Source organism: Myripristis murdjan, chromosome 15 (genome assembly GCF_902150065.1).
Source record: "Myripristis murdjan chromosome 15, fMyrMur1.1, whole genome shotgun sequence".
Lineage (NCBI taxonomy): Eukaryota > Metazoa > Chordata > Actinopteri > Holocentriformes > Holocentridae > Myripristis > Myripristis murdjan.
The window spans coordinates 12701866-12723002 of NC_043994.1; the positions used below are offsets into that span (position 1 = coordinate 12701866).

The 21137-nt window shown below is 42.8% G+C and overlaps 1 protein-coding gene across 3 annotated transcripts; it reads right to left on the reverse strand.

Annotated features, from left to right (window-relative positions):
- Window positions 1-9543: 9543 nt before the first annotated feature.
- LOC115372632 (uncharacterized) lies at window positions 9544-15754 on the reverse strand. 3 transcript variants are annotated; one of them, XM_030070685.1, is made up of 2 exons: window positions 15712-15754; window positions 9544-10580 (listed from the first exon to the last, which is right to left on the reverse strand). In XM_030070685.1, the coding sequence occupies exon 2, from the start codon at window positions 10498-10500 to the stop codon at window positions 9643-9645; it is 858 nt and encodes a 285-aa protein (XP_029926545.1). In that variant the 5' UTR covers window positions 10501-10580; window positions 15712-15754; the 3' UTR covers window positions 9544-9642. The 3 variants fall into 3 exon arrangements, with proteins under 3 accessions (XP_029926545.1, XP_029926544.1, XP_029926543.1); XM_030070684.1 differs by lacking the exon at window positions 15712-15754 and adding an exon at window positions 15046-15212; XM_030070683.1 differs by lacking the exon at window positions 15712-15754 and adding an exon at window positions 15041-15212.
- Between the last annotated feature and the right edge of the window lie 5383 nt (window positions 15755-21137).

Sequence of the window (21137 nt, forward strand, 5' to 3'; positions counted from 1 at the left end):
TGCTGTTGAAATCACGACTCAAAGAGGGAGAAGAGAACTCAAACATATCATCTGTCCTGTGACTCCTTGCAGCTCGTGACAATGGATCGCTCCTGTGCCCAAGGGTGTTAACATCAATGTGTGCATGTCTGTTTGTCCATGCGTGCCTGCATGCATGTGTGGCATGTGTATGTGTCTACAAGCAGCAGTAATAAAACCCACACCAGCCTAGGCCACATTTTTCAAGTTTGTTTGACGTATTTAAAATGCTAATAACCAGTTTATTATGTGCTATATCAAATGCAAATGCTTTGTTTTACTGCCGTGAAGTTGGGCCGACGTTAGCATTTGCATATCTTATGTCTGTCTCCTTAGCATGCATGGAGGAACGGGATAGCGGGCAGACTCCCAATAAATAACATTAACAGGCGCATTAGATAAACAAGCTCCAGTGATGCTGCTATTAGGGAATGCAAAGCCATAGCCCGCTTAAATGTAGGTGTTTGACACAGCAGCATATGGTGTGCAAATTCTCCCAAATCAACCTAATGCCAACGTTATCTGGAAACGTCGGGGGGAGCAGACGGATTGAAAAAACATTGCTTTAACGGCAGCCGCTTTACGACGTTGAGAAAATGCTGCGGTGGAATTTGCCTCTTTAAAACCAACTGGCGGCTGGTGCTGAGTGTGTGTGCGTCTGTGTGTGTGTGGGCGTATGCATGTGCCTGCGTGTATGTTTGTGTGTGTACATGATGGAGAGAGACAGCAGTTAAGACCATAGTTCAACCTCTAATTGTAAATGAGAAAGTTTTTCTACTTTAATGTTTGGTTCAATCTAACAGTCGGAGTCTTAATCACCCTCAGGCCCCATTCAGCAACCCACTAAGATGGGAAGTAAACATTCCATAAAGAAAGCCATATATTCCCATTAAGACATTTCTGATTATCATAGTAGCAATCCATTATAAATGTGAGACGGAAGATGATGACACTTCGGGGTTGTTAGTTTTGTCGCTTGTTTTTCTATCTACCTGTGTTGTGGCACGTCGACAGGTGTTTTTTCATGTGCTTTACACACTAATGGAGTGACTTAAAGGGATATGCCACTGAATTTCTGCAATGATATCACCATATCTTCTTGAAAAAGAATTCCTTTGTCTGCATTAATGACATTTAATGTTCTTGCTCGGAAACTAAAGTGAAGACTTTGTTGCAAACCTTATTCTGCAGTCACACATAGAGTGAATCGGAAATCTGGTGAAAGGCGACTGAAAATAAAAAAAATAATGTGAAAAAAATAATTTGACTCTTATTTCAAAATGAAAGTTCAGACAAGCATTGAGTCATTCAACAGGCTTACGCATAATACATTCTACATAATTTATTGCAAGATTGTAATTATCATTTTATACTCACCCCAGTGCCAGTTGAAACACAACAACACGTAACACACAAACTGGCTTGTGCAACTCCTTAGCAGTCTTCTCCAAACAACTGAAGTCAATGAGCATTGATTTAGTTCCAAAAAGGGCAAAAAATAACAGCAAATGGTCTTCATCAACTTCAAGAGATTACCTAGGCCCGCAGTGCAGGTTATTTCATGGGTTTGGGGAAGCGTTTCCATTGGCAACCTCATGGTTATAGGTTCTTTGTTCTTTGTTCTTTATTTCAAGGATAGCCCCTTGAGATGCACCATCTCATTTTCGAGGGGGTCCTTACAAATAATAGGTTATGTTCCTGGAACCTGATTTAGTCCTTGCTTTGGAGGTAAATACTAAAACCTGAGTTCCAGTAACTTTTAGGAGAAGTTAGTGGGGCTGTCATCTGATTGGTCCAAGTGGTGATGTGGCACTTACATAAATACGGGCTATCAGAGGACGAAAACACAAAGCAACCAGAAAAAAACAAACTGCAAAACAAATGACAAAACAGATCAAACTGACAGTTGTACTAACAGCTCAAGTCCTGATCAGTATTTGGGGAGAATCAAGTATCTATCTTGAATACTTCGTGTGCACAGTTTGACAAACAGCATATTGGTAACTCAGCCAGAGTGCTGCTGCTCTCTCGGAGCAGCGAGCAGGACGTGACGAGGAAATGTCTCCTCCCCGCCGCTAAGTGTTACTGCAGCAGAGGCTGCATTTCTCCAGCAGGACAAACTGCTCACCAGGAGAAAAAACACTGAGAGAAAAGCCTCAGCCTAATATAATCTGACCACATGCAGGGGTTAAAATAGGTTAGTTAAATAGTCTGATCTATAAGAAAAAATATTATAGATCTACAATAAAATAATTTCGGTTAGTGGTTAGAAGTTTAAAAAAGTCTATTAAAATTACACTTCATTTGGGAGAGCTGGGCATCCAGTGCACAGCCAAATAGTGGGAAAAAATAAAGTATAGCTAAGATTAACTCTAAGATTTGTTATGACACTCATTCCCTTCCCTTCACAGTCAGTTGCAGTGGAAAATGAAACAAAAGGCAGAACCTGAACCTCACAGGTTCTGGCAAAACGCAGGTCAAGGAAAATTCCAGGTTTTCCCTGACAATTGAAAAGGGCCTCAGGGACTCCACACAGCTTGTTGCAGCATGACCCATCTTTCAGAACCAAGCAATCACACACTGAGTGGCAAAAAATGATTTAGTGCAAATTTCCCTCATAGCCTTTGACAGCAACACATTTCACACCAAGTGCACCAAATAAAAGGCTTGAGCATCCATGTTCTGTTCAATGAGACTTAAATTTGAACTGAAATGTTTTACACTGTTGGTCACCCAGTTTGTCATGAGAGGACTGGCATTAAATGACTTGGCCAGAAGACTTTGTGCAAATTGAAAACACAGATAGTGAGATTTTCAACACTGAGTTCATCTCCCTCCACGGTGTGTGACAGTGATTTTTGTAGATGCAAATCACTCAGTCATTCAACTGTTTTTCCAGTCTTTTATTGAGAAACACTGCTGACCAAAATAGAGTTTTATTACTGTTGGGACAAGTCTTTCACCAACTTAAAATTCTCCTGTCATTTCAAATCTGCTCTCCTCTCCTTGTGCCTCTTTGTAACAGGCCCACTTGTGATGAAGGTGAGCTATCAGCACTCACTTGTCCCGTCATTTGTTCTCACTGTAAAGTCGGTCACTCGGGATAAGAGTGTCAGCTACATACCACAAACAAATGCTAAAGTTTAGATGCTAATGCTCTCTTTTTTGTGATTCTCTCCTCCCTTCTGCCAGCCTGGCCTGCCTCCCCTCTCAGCCTCCCCGCCTCTCTCTCTCTCTCTCTCTCTCTCTGTCTCTCTCTCTCCCTAATCCGCTCCACAGCCGTGAAAACTCTCCATGAGAGAGAGATGACCCGTTCTAATGGGTCTAGGCCACCACCCACACACACAGCCCCAGAGGGTCCAGCCCAACACACACAAGCACGCACACACGCACACACACTGCAGTGCAGGTTGGCCTAATAAGACTATGATGCACAGTTCGGTTCTGCAGGCTTGAAGCAATGGAATCAGTGTGTGACGTATAGTCAAGGAACATTATCTCAGAAAATAAACTTTGCATTGACTTAAACACCCTGAAAATTGCAACACTGGACCTTCTGTCATCTTTTGAGCACTTTTTTTTTTTTTTTAACAAAAAGCATAATCTGCCTAAGGTATAATAAAGTTTTCATGTTTGTAGTTTTTGCATGCTTCCTATCATCTTTCCATGTGCAAAGAAAGACTCAATTTTGTCTCTGTGTCTAGTGGGATGGGTCATGCTTGAATGACTGGACATGGAATTACATTTTTTCATTCATTCATTCTCCTGTCACCTGAGAATGCAAGCAGCAAGTGCATAAAGATCACAGTATTCTGGTTTGCTCTCAGTTGTGTATTATTAGTTCAAACTGTCCAGTTATGAATGAACTAATGTCAAACTTCTGCCATAGGTGCACATAACTCTGCAGCGTAACTCTGATGCTGATGCTCAGACGTGATCAGATGATGAACAGTCACACTAAACAGGTAAGTGTGATCATGCCATAGGATATGATACAGATGTATCGATGCACCTGGCCCACCGTACAGATCAGCTTGTATTTCCAGGCAGCTCGGTGCGTCAGAGCAGCTGTTCTGGTGAGCAGAGAGTTTGCAGGTGTTGTGGGCTCAGTGGGATCATGTAGCGATGTTCCTGTCGGCTTGTTTTGCTAGATTGCTTAAGACCCGGCGTAAATGATGAGAGTTCCTGTAAAGTGCATTATAATTTATCTTTGTTGGAGAAATATTTTAGGAACCACCCACCCTTGGACCCCATAACAAACACCCGATAATCAACACATGTACCATCTCCACCCTTAGCCCTCATACACTCACACAAACACCCACACACACACACACACACACACTCACAGTGCCCCTGCTAGTTAGTGACAGCCAGACTGGCTACATAAACATGCTAACAGTTAGTTCCTGTAGTCCTGCTTCAACAGATGGCCTGTAAGGTGGGGGTGGGTGGGTTGTGGGGGCTGGAGGGGTCTTGCAGCAGGTTGGGGGGAAGTTGGGTGGGGGTGACGGGGGGTTAGCACCCTGGAAGAAGGACTGAGGGGGGTGCAGGCGCTGGGTAAGGAAGGAGACATATGTCCACAGCCTCGGCCCCTGCCGGTGCTAACTGTCTCTGCTGGCCGCCTGGTGGCTGGCACCGTGTCACACCACACACACACACACACACACACACACACACGCACAAATGTGTGCAGACACCACAAACTTGCACACCCCTACACACACATAAATAGCTTACATGCCACCCTCTCTATAACACTCACACACACACACACACACACACTGACACACAAACTAACTCGACGATGCCTGGCAGATCACTGCAGCGCGGCTCCTCTCCCTCTCCATCTGCACCTAAAAGACCCACGCGCCCCCACAATGAGGTGACCATGTCACTGCCTGAGCAGAAGCAGAGGGATGAAGACAGCAAGAGAAAGACAGAGAGGGAGAGAGAGAGAGAGAGGGATGAAGAGGGATGGAGGGAGAGGGGGCAGGAAAAGAGGGAGGGAGGAGGGAGGGACACATTAACAAGCTATAATCTCAACTGCCTTATCCATAATGCATTGTGTGGGCCAATTTACATGGTGCTGGTCCCTCCGGGAAAAAGGAGATCATCCATCACATTACTTTATTAGCTTCCTCACACTCTCTCTGCCCCCCCTCTCTCTGCCTCTCTCTTTTTTCTTTATCTCTCTCTCTCCCTGCACAGATGCACACACGCACAGATGCGCACGCACGCACGCACACACACACACACACACACACACACACACACACACACACTGTCATTATCACTCTCCCTCACTCACTCACTCTCTTTCTTTCTCTCTCTCTCTCTCTCTCTCTCTCCCTCTGTTTTGTGGACCTATTTTGTCATGGTTGTTGTTCTGAACTGCTGCTGGCTCTATAAAACAACTCCAAACAGCTTCGTGTTGTGGAGGCTGTGCAGACTGTGACAGTCAGGGAGGGATTTTTTTTAAACACAACAGTAGTTTGTTTCAAAGATGTCAGAGCCTCTGGTTTCAGGGCCAGTCGTGTAATGGTTCATTTCAGAGGATTTAGTTAAATGTCGGAGTGCTGTGCTTGATAAACAGCAGTTAAGGGAACCAGGATGGATTTCCTGAAGCTAAAGTAACTTTGTGTTTGAATGAACAGAACCCTCACACAACTTGTATCACTGATCCTTGACAGTCAATCCTCAAATACTTTTTAAGAGAGAGATACATTAGAATAGTTTTACTGTAAGAACTGTTGCAATAAAAAGGGGGAAGGGGTTTGTATTTTGGCTCATCTGTTATGTTTTCTTTGGTAAACTGTTTTATAACTGCTAAAATTTTAAATAAAAAATATATATCTGAATATTCTAAATATTACACATTTGCTAAATATTATAAACTAGACAATAAACAATATCAAAACAGATCTTTTGCAAGTGAGACTGCATTCCTCTTGTTTTTAATTCAAATGGCCTATAAAACATAATCAAAACAATTAATACAATGATAACTGATTCTGATATAAGACCCTTACAAAAATTCAACATATAGAGTGAACTGTAAAAAAATTTTAAATGAGTTGAATAAGTTTTATGTATAATAACATTAAAAAGTCAAAACTGTCTAAACTGATTCTCTGTGTCAATAATTCCATTTCACCTGCAGATGTAGCAGTATTCATATTTCCTGATATATAAGTTTGTTTTTATCTTGTTCCATTATGAAGAAAAGAAACTGACTGTATGAAAACTATGTGCACTCATGGTCACATTTTGGACGTCATACATTATATTTCTTCATATAGGTGGCCAGTTTCAATCTCTTATACCTAGTTTATTTCACTTTTCACATAATTATCTTGTTACAATGATTTAGTTTTTTGGTTAAATCAATTGTAAATAATATTTTCCCTATAATTCATCTTATGCCGTCGTTTTAGCAAGAATAATTGAAAGAAACAGAATATAATGAAATGATGAGAGAGGAAATTATTTTCACCTACTTTTGAAGCCAATCCAGATCAGACATATTTTAAAATTCCCAAATGGAGCCCTGTCTGCCTGTATTCTACGTGTGTGTGTGTGTGCGTGTGCGTGTGTGTGTGTGTGTGGTGGGTTCGACGGCAGTGATTGACTAAAGTCGCTCATCCATGTGTCAGTGGATTTAATTGTTGGCACATAACAGAATACACACACACACACACACACACACACACACACACACACACACACACACACACACTGCCAGTCGATCCATCAGAATCCGCCGCCTCTGGCCTGTGAATAAAAAGAGCTGTAATTGCAATCATATATGTGGAGCTTTAGCACTGCGCGCCATACCGTACCATTAGTATCACAAATAAGTAATAATTTGCTAATGACAACATTATGTTGAGTCAGTTTAGGGGCAATTAAAGTGAGTGATATTTACATATGCCTAATGAATCACCAAGCGTGGCAGTTCGGGCGGGCCCTAATGAATATTCATCCAGGCATTTCTCCCCTGCGCGCTGCAGTTTATAAACTGAATTATGGCTGATTTGCCCTTTTAAAAAATGAACATGGGCGCATCTCCCACAAGGAGGCGGCGAACAATAACGTCTGATTATAAAAATGTTTTAGTGCTAAACTGCCGGTGAGGAGACCGCAGCAGCGTGGTTATAGACTCACTTGCATTGATGTAGAGCAAACTCAATTCACCGTATTATTTAGTGTAGACCTGCCCACCTTTTAAAGCTGGCATGAATTTGTGATGCAAATTCCCGCTGTAGCTCCATCACAAGTACCAAACTGAAAACAAGCCTGTAATTGATTTATTTATTGGCGGTTGCCTCCCTTTAGATGATCCCCAACAGGAGGTCACAGTTCACCCAAATCTTTACCCACATATCGGCGTCTTAGAGCGGCTTAAAGCGGGTTTTGTGCGCCGGGACGCTCCTCCGGTCGCAGGGAGCAGGGCTGCCGTGTGGCTGGGGGCCACCGAGCCGCTGGTGGCGGTGCTTTCCCCGGTAATTACCCCGGTGTGTGTCGGGCTGGCGCTGACCTCTCAGGTGCGGGATCAACAGGCTGCATCAGTCTGCATTCACAGGGCGCTTAACAAGACAGGCTGCACGTTTATCATGCAAATCAGCAGCACTCTAGCAGGTGTCAGTCACACACACACACACACACACAGACACACACACACAGACACACACACACAGACACACACACACACACGCGCGCGCGCGCGCGCGCGTGCACGCGCGTATTTAAGCACAGTAATTGTTAAATTTACAGATGACTGCTGCTTCAGTGTGAAGCTTGTTAATGCAGTGGTTTGCACTTCATGACCAGTGATTTAATGGGGAACTACTGTAAATATGACCCTGTAGTCGATGATTATCATATATGGCAAACCACCAACATCAACAAAAATAAATTTCAAAACTGCATCGGGCTTTTAAAAATTTATTTATTTATTGTTCAGATAACACACTCATACAGTTACCATCAGTTTGATACTCGCTATATGTGTCAGAGATTTCGAGATTTAAAAAAAAAGGAAGTCAACTGTTCTGCAAATAATGACTTCAGGTGGGCCTGCACATCATTACATCTTCCATAGGATGCCTGTAATATGGTAGATATTCAAGGTTCATGTAATTATGGGCCGGCTTCTACTGTCATATAGTCATAATCATGTTTTTACTTGTGCTTTTATCATATTCTTGTTGATGAGTTCATTATCAGTCATTGAGAAAAAAAGACTGTGCAAAGTCAATAATAACAACAATAATAATAATAATAATAATAATAATGATTTCTATCATTCAAATTCACAAACATACCAGACTTAACACCAGTCTTCGTATTTCCACGGTAGTTAACAGTTGATTTTTTAAAATTATGATTATTTTAATGCATATTAAATATTTTAATTTGAACTCACAGTAAATAGGTGTAATAGTGCTTTATTAACTGTCTGAAAGCTTTCGAAGTGCTAAAATCTGCCATGGCACATTTGCTGTTCTGGTTTTCAGCCCACGGGATTCATTGGGAGTTATGAAAAACAGTCTAATTTATGCAACTATATAATTCAGCAGTGTGATCACACCACGGTGTAAGATAACCCTGTGTACCTCAACAAAGTCAATGCTGCCATCTTGTGGTTAAATTTGGCATAGCATATGCGTTCCGTGTTTGTTTGAGCTACTATTAAGAAGAAGAGGAAGAAGAAGAAGAAGAGGAAGCATGATGGCAACAGCAACAACAACAATAACAACATTATGACCAGGGGAAGATTATGTCTACTTTATTGATCCTTTCTCTCCACAAAGAGATCAGAGGTTATTTTATGGAAACTGGTCAAATTTAACCTACATTTTTATCTGTATAAATTACATTTAAGCTCAAAGGTAATATTCATACACCTAAAAATGACAAAAAAAAAAAAAAAAAAAAAAAAAAAAAAAAAAAAGTTTAGCCTTGCCACAGTAAACTCTTAAATTAAGTCTTGCACTGGGGAACAAGAGAAGGTTTGTTTGCAAGATCCTTTTCCACTGGACCGACTTATCATGACAGTAATGCAAAAATGTTGGGTAAGACTTTATTTTGAGCCTGTGCTGTTTGACTGTCAACAAGATTTCTCCACGGACAAGCACCATGATGTTAAACCACTAGAGGGCCCTCAAGCACTCATCAACAGACCCACTGAGAATCTGTTGACCCAAATCTGTTGAGCCAAACTAAACATGTTTCTTCTCAACCTTCGTCAGTGTTTTTTCTATGTTGGTAATGTAACCCTGGATGTAAACCGAAGCTGCTGACAGCCAAACTAAGAGTTTATTGATTGTAACTCAAACGGGTAGTTGACGTAAACTATATTGTCTGTAGAACATTTTTCATGGTCAACTGAAAATGCTCACCAAAATAACCATACCTGCAGTAGTGCAAGAACCACTATTAATGTGACACTGGCAAAGGAAAAACATGATTCCCTCAAGATTAAGAACATCAAAAGCAAACATAAAGTGCCTGACACATAAACATGGGTAACAATTTTTTATAAATTGATAAAAAAAAAATGTTAAAAGATGACAGTACGGACTAGTGTCCCTCTTACATGCCGCAAAAAGTAACCTGGCATCAGTATATGAAGGTAACATATATGCTGGATGTCTCTGGCAGCTTGGACAGGTATAGGTCAGGGAAGGGCAGAACTCCGCTACTGTCTATGTGTGTCTGGACCGTGTAGGCCTTGACCGGCGCTCCCCACTCCAGTGCCGAGGTGTGGATGATCCCCAGTCTGGCCTGTTCATGGTATGCCGCTCCAAGCTCCCTGCCCAGGAAGATGTCTTGGATCTGGTGTGAGGGCGAGGATGAGGCTGGGGCCTCTGAGTTTGTGTCCATGCCTGCACCTACATTTCTGTCTCTGTATCTATCTGTGTGTTTGTGCATGCTATTATCTGTCTCTTTGTCAGCATTTGAGTTTGTACACTTGTCCCCCTCTCTCCCCTGATCAGGCCTCTGCTGCAGGTGAACCACCGTAAGTTGTTCCAAGTGCTGCACGGCAAAATTTCCCTCCTGGGACACCCACGACTGAGGCACTGTCACTTTGGATCCTCCAGAGCCGCAGTGGATCAGGGTGAGGTGCCTCACCTCTGAGTTGTTGAGCAGGCGTGCCGTGATGGACGGCGATGTGTACCAAACTGTTAGATGTCTCGCTCTGAAAACCGGGGATGAAGCATGTGAGGAGGAGTGGTGATGTGGCGAGGAGGAGTGAGACTTGAGTTGGTGAAGCATTGACAGTGGGACATCCTTGCAGCTGCAGTCCGCAGCTGACAGGGGGCTGCAGGGACACGGCTCCCGGGTGCAGGAGCAGTAGTAGAGGCTGTGGTGGGTCACATAGGCCAGACGCAGGTCAGACCTCTGCAGCGCTTGTGCAAACACTGACACACACACCAACACACATAGCAGAGGGGCAGAAGGGCTGAAGGCAGTCATCACTGTTGGAGAGGCTCACGTAGCATGTTGATCATTCCTGTGGTGTGTGTGTGTTTCTGTGTGTGCAAACCTCCCTCAGCCTACACAGGAAGACAGAGAAACCATTAGACCACTAATTTCGTGTTGAACTTTGCTTTAGACTGTCAGCACATAGTTTTACTTAAAAATAGTAGTAAAAGTAGCTGCTTTGGAGAAAAGATCACATTGTTAGATGTGATCTTTTCCTTACAAATTGAAAAGGACAATGAGATTTCAAACTGGATTCTCTGAATTTGAGAAATTACAAATTAGAAACTACAGTGCACAAACAAAGTAAAGCCACCCCTCTCTTCTTTGCTCACTGACCATTTCCTGTGGATGGATCCACAATTTGTCAGTTTAATGATGTCCAGTTTCTGATAGTTAGGGGAGTCTACAAGATTTGTAGTCTGTGACAGAGGACATGGAGTAAACTGTAGACACTAACAGCTGGTTTGAATCAATACTGTGTAAGTCACACACACACACACACACACACGCACAGTCAAACAAACAGCCATCCCACACTGGGCCCCAACTTTGGCTCAAACAGGAGAAGAAAGATGCAAGAGATTGCTCATGTGTCTGATAGTCTGTGAAAAAGAGGTGTCGGCACTCTCTCTCTCTCTCTCTCTCTCTCTCTCACACACACACACACACACACACACACACATCAGAAATATGTACACCATTAGTTCATTGTGTGATATATGGGTGTGTTCTTCCTGCGCTACAGCGAGAGCTGCATGGCTCAGTACTGACAACCTTGATTGAATTACACACACACACACACACACACACACACACACACACACACACACACACAGAAAATCATAACTCAGGAAATTACTTAAAGATTCCAAGGAAAATAGTTTACGAAACATTGTTGTGAAATCTTGGCTTGAATAGGGTGTTTGACAACTACTGTGATTGTACTTTCACCATCACTGAGTCACAGCTGCAACAACCCCTTTGTCTTTTTTTTTTAACCTCTCATCCTAGCCTTGCTCCCTGCAGTAAGGCACTTCACCAAACAGCCTTCTGCTAATTTAATAAAATATACGATGAAGCGTGATGAAGGCTGAAGACCCGGTGAGACTAAAGCAAGGTGGGTGCCGGCTCCCAGAGGTTTGAACCACGATCCCGTGGATGGGTCAATCACATGTGCTTTCCTGTGGGTGACCTTTGTACAGCACAACTTTAATGGATATAAATTTTTAAATTTTGAGTTCTTGACTCAAATCATGGTTTCCAAAATTAAACTGAACTGAATCTTTCCAAAATAGAAGAATCAATCTCTCAATCTCTCAACTGAACTGATCAGTGAACTGTAAGTTAAACTGAATCTGTTTAGCCAAAGATTGACACCCCTAAAATCAGATATTATAAAGAACAATCACTTTAAAAGAAACATTTCAGCACCTCTCTTTTTGTTGATTTTTCTTGCCACTGCACTTCTGTGAAAAAGCAAAACTAAAGTGCTACAGAGGAACAGATGTGCTGAAAATGATTTCATCAAATAACAACCTGCTGGCTGTAGTATTGCTCTTCCTTTAGTCTGAACAAGCTCTAATGAAATGAACTTAAGCTGCACCACATGATGTAACCTTGATGATGAATGTGTTTCCATGTCAGCTGATGCTGAAAGACAAACAGTTTTAGAAACAGTGATAAGGAGGAAGATGAGCCCTTACATGTATACTTTACTCAGCCCCAAATAGTAAAAAAATCCACAGCAAGGATCGATTGAAAAGGGTGACGGCGCAGATCATCCGGCCCCCATAATCACTACGTCCACCCCTGCATATGTCAACAGCAACAATTTTACTGTATAAGTCTGTTTTGTATCAGTGTCTCGTGTCTTTCAGATTCCCCACTCAACAGGAAGAAAGAGCTCACAACTCTGACCCCATGCAGTTCAAGGTTTAACTATGGATTTACTGACACTGATCCAAAAGTACTCCAAACATAAAATACAACACTTTATTTGGTCACAGCGTTTGGGAAGCTGCTTCACTTTAAATTTAAGTTGAAGTCAGTGACCTCAGTGAAATGAGTATATTAAGCCACTCCCAAACCCTGTTTTCCTTCCAAGAGAACGCTGTGTTACTAAACATAATCCCTGGTTCTCTGATAACAAAGTGAGGTGTTTCACTACGGCAATCGCTTTTGGCGTGACCAACAATGGAAGCTCCAGTGACACCTGTCACTGTCATACGGACAGGAGCCCCCTGAAGCCTGTACCCCTCCGAGATAGCAGGCAGGACCCACGGGTGAGCCAGGTCTCTACCTGCGCAGCGAGAGGTACCATGAGGATGGCCTCTTCCCCTGCTGAGGGTAGGGAAAGACGCTCCCCTGGAGGGGTGCGGGCACCCTCTTGAAGAAGGAGGGAGGCATAACTCTTCTCCTCAGGATAGATTGGTTTCATTATTTTTTGTGGAGAGCAACTCGCCCTCGGCCGTGGGCCTGGATGTGAGGTTGTAGGTTTTATTTCTTTTAAAGTGGGAACAAGTGTTTGGTGACACTGAATGGAAAGTGCTTGGTGACACACATCTGACTGCCCCTCTCCATCCTCTGGCGAAACTGGAGGAGCAAAACCTGGGCTGTTGGCTGGAACCACAGCCACAGCTCCAACCTTTGATGGCCAAGAATACACCTCCGTTCTCCACCTTTTTACTGGAGGAGAGGGTGATGAAGGGGCTTTGGGTGTTAGGTAGCCCGTTTTCTCTTCCCCTCCCCGTTGACAAAAGGCCGGCATTTCACAGTACCGGCGGGGAAAGACTGTTTGCCCCAGGGTTTGTTATTGCCCCCACTCGAGTGCTGGTTGGTGCAGCTAGCCGGGGGCTTCTGTGGTTTAGCATCCGGCTGCCAGCGGCCTCCCCTTGCTGCAGCGGCCGCTGAAGCGAAGCCGCAGAGTGGGCAGGGGGGTACGGTGTCTGCTTGCAAGGCTGGCACAGGTCAACCGCCTCCCACTTCTGTCTTCTCAGGCTCATGCTGGTTCCCCTCATCTTGTTGAAAGCCGGGCCGAAAAGATCCTTAGTGGGATCGTAGGTGGCGTCCATCACCTCAGCTTTCTGGGCCTCTCCTAATCCAGGGAGGTTCAGCCACAGAGCCCTCCCTCCTGACACCACCAGGCCTATAACACACATAGCACACCTCTGCGGGAGGAGCGCAGGATGAGATTATTCATCACACATATTTCAGCACAGAGTATTGGGTTTGGCACCCCCGAGTCCAGCTGCCGGCCCATTTCTTCCAGAATCTCCGCTTGGTAGTCTGACATCAGTGTGACAGCGTTAAACGAGCAAACAGACTGAGCTGCATATTTGTATGTCCTCTGTTAAATGGCAGCCGTAACGCGTTCCAATTTACCGGGCAGGGAGATGTGTGAGGACGCTGACACGGATTGGCGGTTCTGGTTGAGGTGGTGTGCCACCAAAGGCTCCACCGCTGGTCACCCATGCTGTGAACCTCCAACTTGGGGTAGCCCTGTGTGGCGAGCCCTGTGTGGCGAGCCTGCTCTTGTAAGTCAAACTCGAACAAAAACGACTTAGTCTCCTTCACGTAGGCTGGCACTGCTGGGAGGAGCTGTGTGGCTGGAGGCTGGGCTGAGGGGAGCCTTGCCCATCGTACAGGTCACTCTCTGCCCCCTCCACGTCCTGAGCTGCTGGCAGAGGGATGTTCAGTTTGGCTGCGGCTCGCTTTCAAACCTCATAGAGGCTGTTATCTGCTTCGGTCGAGCTGGGGGGTCTGGACTGCTGAGTGGGGAAGGTGTGAATTTCAGAACCAGGCTCGCTGTCTGAATCATCGCTCCCCTCTCCCGGTTGGATGGGACCGTGAACAGCAAGGCAATGTCCAGTGACCCAACCTCTTCCATCATGTCTGCCTAGCTCTTGGAGGCTGGTGGCTGGTGGGCGGCAGGTTTAGCTTCAGCAGTGGTGGCTGAGGAGGCCAGGCACGGGTCCTGGGTGTTCACGTTAGCCACCGCAACCCTCCATCTCCTCTCCAGGACTTTCTCAAGCATCGAGGCCCAGTGTACACAGACCTGAGGGTCGGCTAATGAGGCTTGTGCGTGTTTAGCGCATGTGAACACGATGCATAGTGGGTGCGGGTCCTTGCCCGAGATGGTAGCTCCGCATGACGCGGGGCACGGGCGGGAGGCACCCGTTGCCTCTTTGGGCCCGAACCCTTTGGTGGGGGCCGCGGGCGCCGACGTGCCGACTGGAAGGGAGAGAATGAGGAGCTAGGCAAACAAGGCTCGTCGGTACACACTAGTCTTACTCGGAAGGGGCGGCCATATAGCGTGAGCCTAGCTACGACTGTGCTGAGTGAAAACTATGCCCGGGGGTCCGGCTAATCAACGAGCTCATGTTAGTCAACCTGACTGGCCTCGGGTGATGCGTGAGCCCGAAACAACAGTAGACTACCCGGTAAGTGAAAGCTTCGTAGCCCGTCAGAATAGCTCAACACGACGTGGTCACTATCCTGATGAAGCTCAAACTAACTTCTCTGAGAAGCTTACCAGCCCAGCCCAGTCCGGGGTAGTTGCCGGTACCGCGCCGGGGGGGTGTAGCTCCTTGACGGGACGTCTGTGAGCTGTTGAGCAAGTATCCCACCCGTGCGCTGAGGGAGCAAGGTAGTCACTCCGCAAGGGACAGTCGGCTCTCCCACGGGTCGACCTGTCTGTCAGACCGACGTGCTGTCACTGGAGCCTCCGTAGTAGGTCACACCAAAAGCGATTTAAATTGTGAAACACCGAACCAAGTTAAAAGAAGAACTTTAATCGGAGGTCTGCACTCAGGATGACGAATGACATCCTAATGACATGACGACTTGTGAGTCATTTCCAAGCATCTAAAGCAATTGCGACACATTTCACAGTTTTCATCAGAAAGAATGAGGCAGAATCATGCCATTTTAAGTACACTGGATATTTGCCATGTCTCTATTACATAACACAGAGACAGGAATGCACAGGCTATGCAATGTAACATGAGGATATACAGCAGGATGGGCTCTCTGATTTCCTCCTTAACATGTTACACAAGTTAATCTGCAGGACACACACACACACACACACACACACACACACACACACACGGACAGACGCTGAAATAAACTTAGGTGTCAGCCCATATAATAGTCATCCGTATTATAACATGCTTTACATCCATGTTGTCACGTGTAACTCACCTCAGGACGCTGCAGAGGAGCCGATATGTGAATGCGTCAGTGAGGCTGAGATGGGGAGGGAAAGTTACAAGAGCAGCTGATGTCACCACTGACGAGGCGTCCCACAGAGGAAGTTTCAGCTCACGTCAAGTGCTGAGATGTATACATGTTTTTAACCTTTGAAACCTGAGCAAACTGGCTTGATATGTTAAAAAAAAAAAAAAAAAAAAAAAAAAAAAAAAGGCAAGCAAAGGCAATGTGCAACTTAGCATGAAATGACCTGATTACTGGCAAGAAATTAGTAAAGGGTTAAAAGAAAATGACCTGGAAATTAACTTTAAAAAAGAAAGAAAAAAATGACCTGGAAATAAATAAATAAATAAATAAATAAATAAATAAATAAATAAATGTGTGTGTGTGTGTGTGTGTGTGTGTGTGTGTGTGTGTGTGTGTGTGTGTGTGTGAGAGAGAGAGAGAGAGAGAGAGAGAGAGAGATCAGAAAACTCCCCACTTCTTCATTTATTAGAAAAATCGACCAGAAAGCATTATTAACAAATACTGCATATTTTTGAAATTATGTAACATGAAAAATATTTTCCGTTGTTTTTTTTTTTTTTTTTTTTTTTTTTAATTTCAGGACTTTTTGTTTGTTTAATTTCAGGCGGTGGTAAATTCTTGTTAAGTTGCTAATTGTCTTTTTATTATGTTTGTGAAAGAAATTAAATGAATCTGTTCAGATTTCAAAGGTTTATTGGCTCGGTCTAAATGTAAGTCCAGCAGATATCAGGACAGAGGAATTCTCCCTTATGAGAAAGCAGTGATTCACTGAGCTAAGATTTGAAAGCTGATAGAAATCCTGTATAAATAAATAAATAAATAAATAAACTGTAAAGCCTTTAGAATGGTTTATGCCAGTGAATGAATAACAGCTATAGGCACAAATACATTTAGCCATTTTTTAGATTTCAAAACATATTTAAACTCTCTCGCATAATAAATCAGGCCAGTAAAATAACCAGAACACCCCAACTACCTCTGACTGAACTGTACAGGCCCTCAGTGGTGAGGAAAGCCACCCTCATCACTGAGGACCCCTCCCACCCCCTGCACCACTCCTTCATGCTGCTGCCATCAGCAGGCAGACAATATAGAACCCCACTGGCCTGGAAAAACATCTACAAGAAATCATTCATCCCCTCTGCAATAACTGTTTTAAATAGCACAAAATAGGCTGTACTGTTCTTATCTGTTGTGTGTGAATGTGTTTGTAAGTGTGTTTTTTAATTTGTGATGAAGCTGTGTCAAAGACAAATTTCTGTTTTTATTGAAGAACAGACAATAAAGTTTCTATTCATTCATAACATATTCTGAAGAATGTGACACAGTTTTTTCATATGGCTTTGTGCCATGAAGAATATGGGTGGATTTAGTCTTGTGCAGTGATTTTCAAATTGAGGCCCAGGGACACCAAGGGGTCCTTAAATGTCTTCTAAGGGGTCCTCAGCATGATGAAGAATAGTTACATTTCACTATAGTTTCATTCACTACCAATTGTTGTGACACACAAAAAAATGATGTGATGCTTTTAACATTATGTTTTATTGTCACCACTTTGAATCTACTCTTCAGTTTGCACAAAAAAACTATCTTTTCAAATCAGCACTCCCTATGGCATCTGTGAGGGTTTAGTTCAGGGATTGTCATTTTGATGTTTCTGTTTTCTAAAAACAGTAGGCCCTTTAATCCATTTGAGAGGGTAACAGTGACTAAGAGCTCTGAAATAAACTTGAACTTGGGCTTGAATTGACATAGGGTAAGTCATGCAGTTCCAAATAGGGTTTTTATCCAAAGTTTTTATTTATTATTTTTAGTCCTTCTTCTCCATAACATAGATACAGTACAGGCGAAAAGTTTGGACACACCTTCTCATTCAATGCGTTTTCTTTATTTTCATGACTATTTACATTGTAGATTCTAACTGAAGGAATCAAAACTATGAATGAACACATGTGGAGTTATGTACTTAACAAAAAAAGGTGAAATAACTGAAAACATGATTTATATTCTAGTTTCTTCAAAATAGCCACCCTTTGCTCTGATTACTGCTTTGCACACTCTTGGCATTCTATCGATGAGCTTCAAGAGGTAGTCACCTGAAATGGTTTTCCAACAGTCTTGAAGGAGTTCCCAGAGGTGTTTAGCACTTGTTGGCCCCTTTGCCTTCACTCTGCGGTCCAGCTCACCCCAAACCATCTGGATTGGGTTCAGGTCCGGTGACTGTGAAGGCAAGGTCATCTGCCGCAGCACTCCATCACTCTCCTTCTTGGTCAAATAGCCCTTACACAGCCTGGAGGTGTGTTTGGGGTCATTGTCCTGTTGAAAAATAAATGATCGTCCAACTAAACCGGATGGGATGGCATGTCGCCGCAGGATGCTGTGGTAGCCATGCTGGTTCAGTGTGCCTTCAATTTTGAATAAATCCCCAACAGTGTCACCAGCAAAACACCCCCACACCATCACACCTCCTCCTCCATGCTTCACAGTGGGAACCAGGCATGTGGAATCCATCAGTTCACCTTTTCTGCGTCTCACAAAGACACGGCGGTTGGAACCAAAGATCTCAAATTTGGACTCATCAGACCAAAGCACAGATTTCCACTGGTCTAATGTCCATTCCTTGTGTTTCTTGGCCCAAACAAATCTCTTCTGCTTGTTGCCTCTCCTTAGCAGTGGTTTCCTAGCAGCTATTTGACCATGAAGGCCTGATTGGCGCAGTCTCCTCTTAACAGTTGTTCTAGAGATGGGTCTGCTGCTAGAACTCTGTGTGGCATTTATCTGGTCTCTGATCTGAGCTGCTGTTAACTTGCGATTTCTGAGGCTGGTGACTCGGATGAACTTGTCCACAGAAGCAGAGGTGACTCTTGGTCTTCCTTTCCTGGGTCGGTCCTCATGTGTGCCAGTTTCGTTGTAGCGCTTGATGGTTTTTGCGACTCCACTTGGGGACACATTTAAAGTTTTTGCAATTTTACGGAATGACTGACCTTCATTTCTTAAAGTAATGATGGCCACTCGTTTTTCTTTAGTTAGCTGATTGGTTCTTGCCATAATATGAATTTTAACAGTTGTCCAATAGGGCTGTCGGCTGTGTAGTAACCTGACTTCTGCACAACACAACTGATGGTCCCAACCCCATTGATAAAGCAAGAAATTCCACTAATTAACCCTGATAAGGCACACCTGTGAAGTGAAAACCATTTCTGGTGACTACCTCTTGAAGCTCATCGAGAGAATGCCAAGAGTGTGCAAAGCAGTAATCAGAGCAAAGGGTGGCTATTTTGAAGAAACTAGAATATAAAACATGTTTTCAGTTATTTCACCTTTTTTTTGTTAAGTACATGACTCCACATGTGTTCATTCATAGTTTTGATGCCTTCAGTGAGAATCTACAATGTAAATAGTCATGAAAATAAAGAAAATGCATTGAATGAGAAGGTGTGTCCAAACTTTTGGCCTGTACTGTATACATGTGAAAGTGCACTTTTCGGCTTCAAATCATCTGCATTTAGAGTCTTCTAGGTGATAACAGAAATGCCGCACTTGTTCACAAAAGTTTAACTTAGATTTTTAAGTGACAATAACAGCATTACTGAAACTGAATAGTACTGGATAGCAAAAACAGCCCATGCTTACAGCCAGCATGAGTTGCCTTCAAGTGCTGTAGGAATTATTAAACTTATGACATCAGATCACATAAATTACACAACAAACTGCATTCAAGTACTTCAAATTCAACTCCAGCATGATTTTTGTTTTCTTCATTTTTTTTTATAACTACCATTTCTTGGTGCAGTTTTTATGTGTATACCACTCAGACTTATTCACTCCCATTTGATCCAAAACTGTGCAGAGACCTTTTTGAGACTTGTCTAACTTAGTCGGTAAAGGTGAAACAAACCCCCCTTCCTGTAGAGGGAAGGGCAGAGCCATCTGTTCTTCCTGTGGACACTGAGGTCCGCAGGAAGAACAGAGATGAAAACCATGTTCTTTCACACAGTAGTGGCCAGTGCACTCTTCTTTTCTGCAGTGTGCTGGGGAGGCAGCCTTACAGACAAAAACACCAAGCGATTGGACAAGCTGGTCATAAAAGCGGGCTCAGTGCTGGGCCGGAAACTGGAACCGCTAAGATCCGCTAAGATCAGGAAAGAACATTCTACTGAAACTGCCTGCTGCTACTTCCTTGAGGAAATTAAAACTAGCCTAGATCAAGGAGAAGTGGTTGGAGCAGTCTTCCTTGATTTACGTAAAGCCTTTGACACAGTAAATCATGAGGTGCTGTTGCACAAGCTCACAAATTATGACATCTCCATTAACCCTCTGAACCCCAAGCAGTTTTGGGGCGTTTTCTGCTCCCCTCACATTTTGGCTCACTGTGGGCTTGTTTTTCACTGCAATTACAAGTGCTGCACCTCTATGGAAACAGCACAGCTGTGGCTATCACATGGAGTCATTCAAAAATGTCTTTCATAAAGTATGAAAGAGTTATAGTGCCATAAATAATAAAAAAGTAAAAAACGCAAACTGATTTTTTTTTTATATATTTTATTTTACAAAAATTGAGAAACATTGGAAGTTATGTACAGAATATTTTTTCAGATGCCCACAAGTGTCACTGATCCAGGAAAAAAAGTAGGGCTTCACATGATTTATTTCCTGAAATATTGACATTTTTCCAACCTGTATAAATTAGCCGTTTTTTTTTTTTTTTTTTTTTTTCTATTTACAGTATTTTTTTTTATTGCAAATTCACACAGTTCCCTTCAAATCACTTTTCAAAGCCATGCCAACATTTAGGGGCACCAGAGTCATGCCACTCCATTAAACAGTTCCTGTCCAAAATCAGACAGAGTGACACACTACAATTCCTGCACTTCCAAGCTGTTTTCCTCTTGCAGTGGACACAGCTCAGCCCCCCTTCCATGGCCTTTTTTGACTTTTCTGCTGCTGTGTTTATAGCTACATGGAAGCAGGTTTGAAGGGAGCCTGTTGCATTTTTTTTTATTGGTGTATACATATATATATATATATATATATATATATATATATATATATATATATATATATATATATATATATATATATATATATATATATATATATATATATATATATATATATATATATATATATACATATATACATATATATATATATATATATATATATATACATATATATATATATATATATCACAATATATATATATATATATATATATATATATATATATATATATATATATATATTGTCATTCAAAATATATATATTTTCAATATATATATATATATATATATATATATATATATATATATATATATATATATATATATATTGTGATTTCAAGCTGTCTCAATGGTGTCATCTGCCCTCTGTGCCCTCTGGCTACGCAC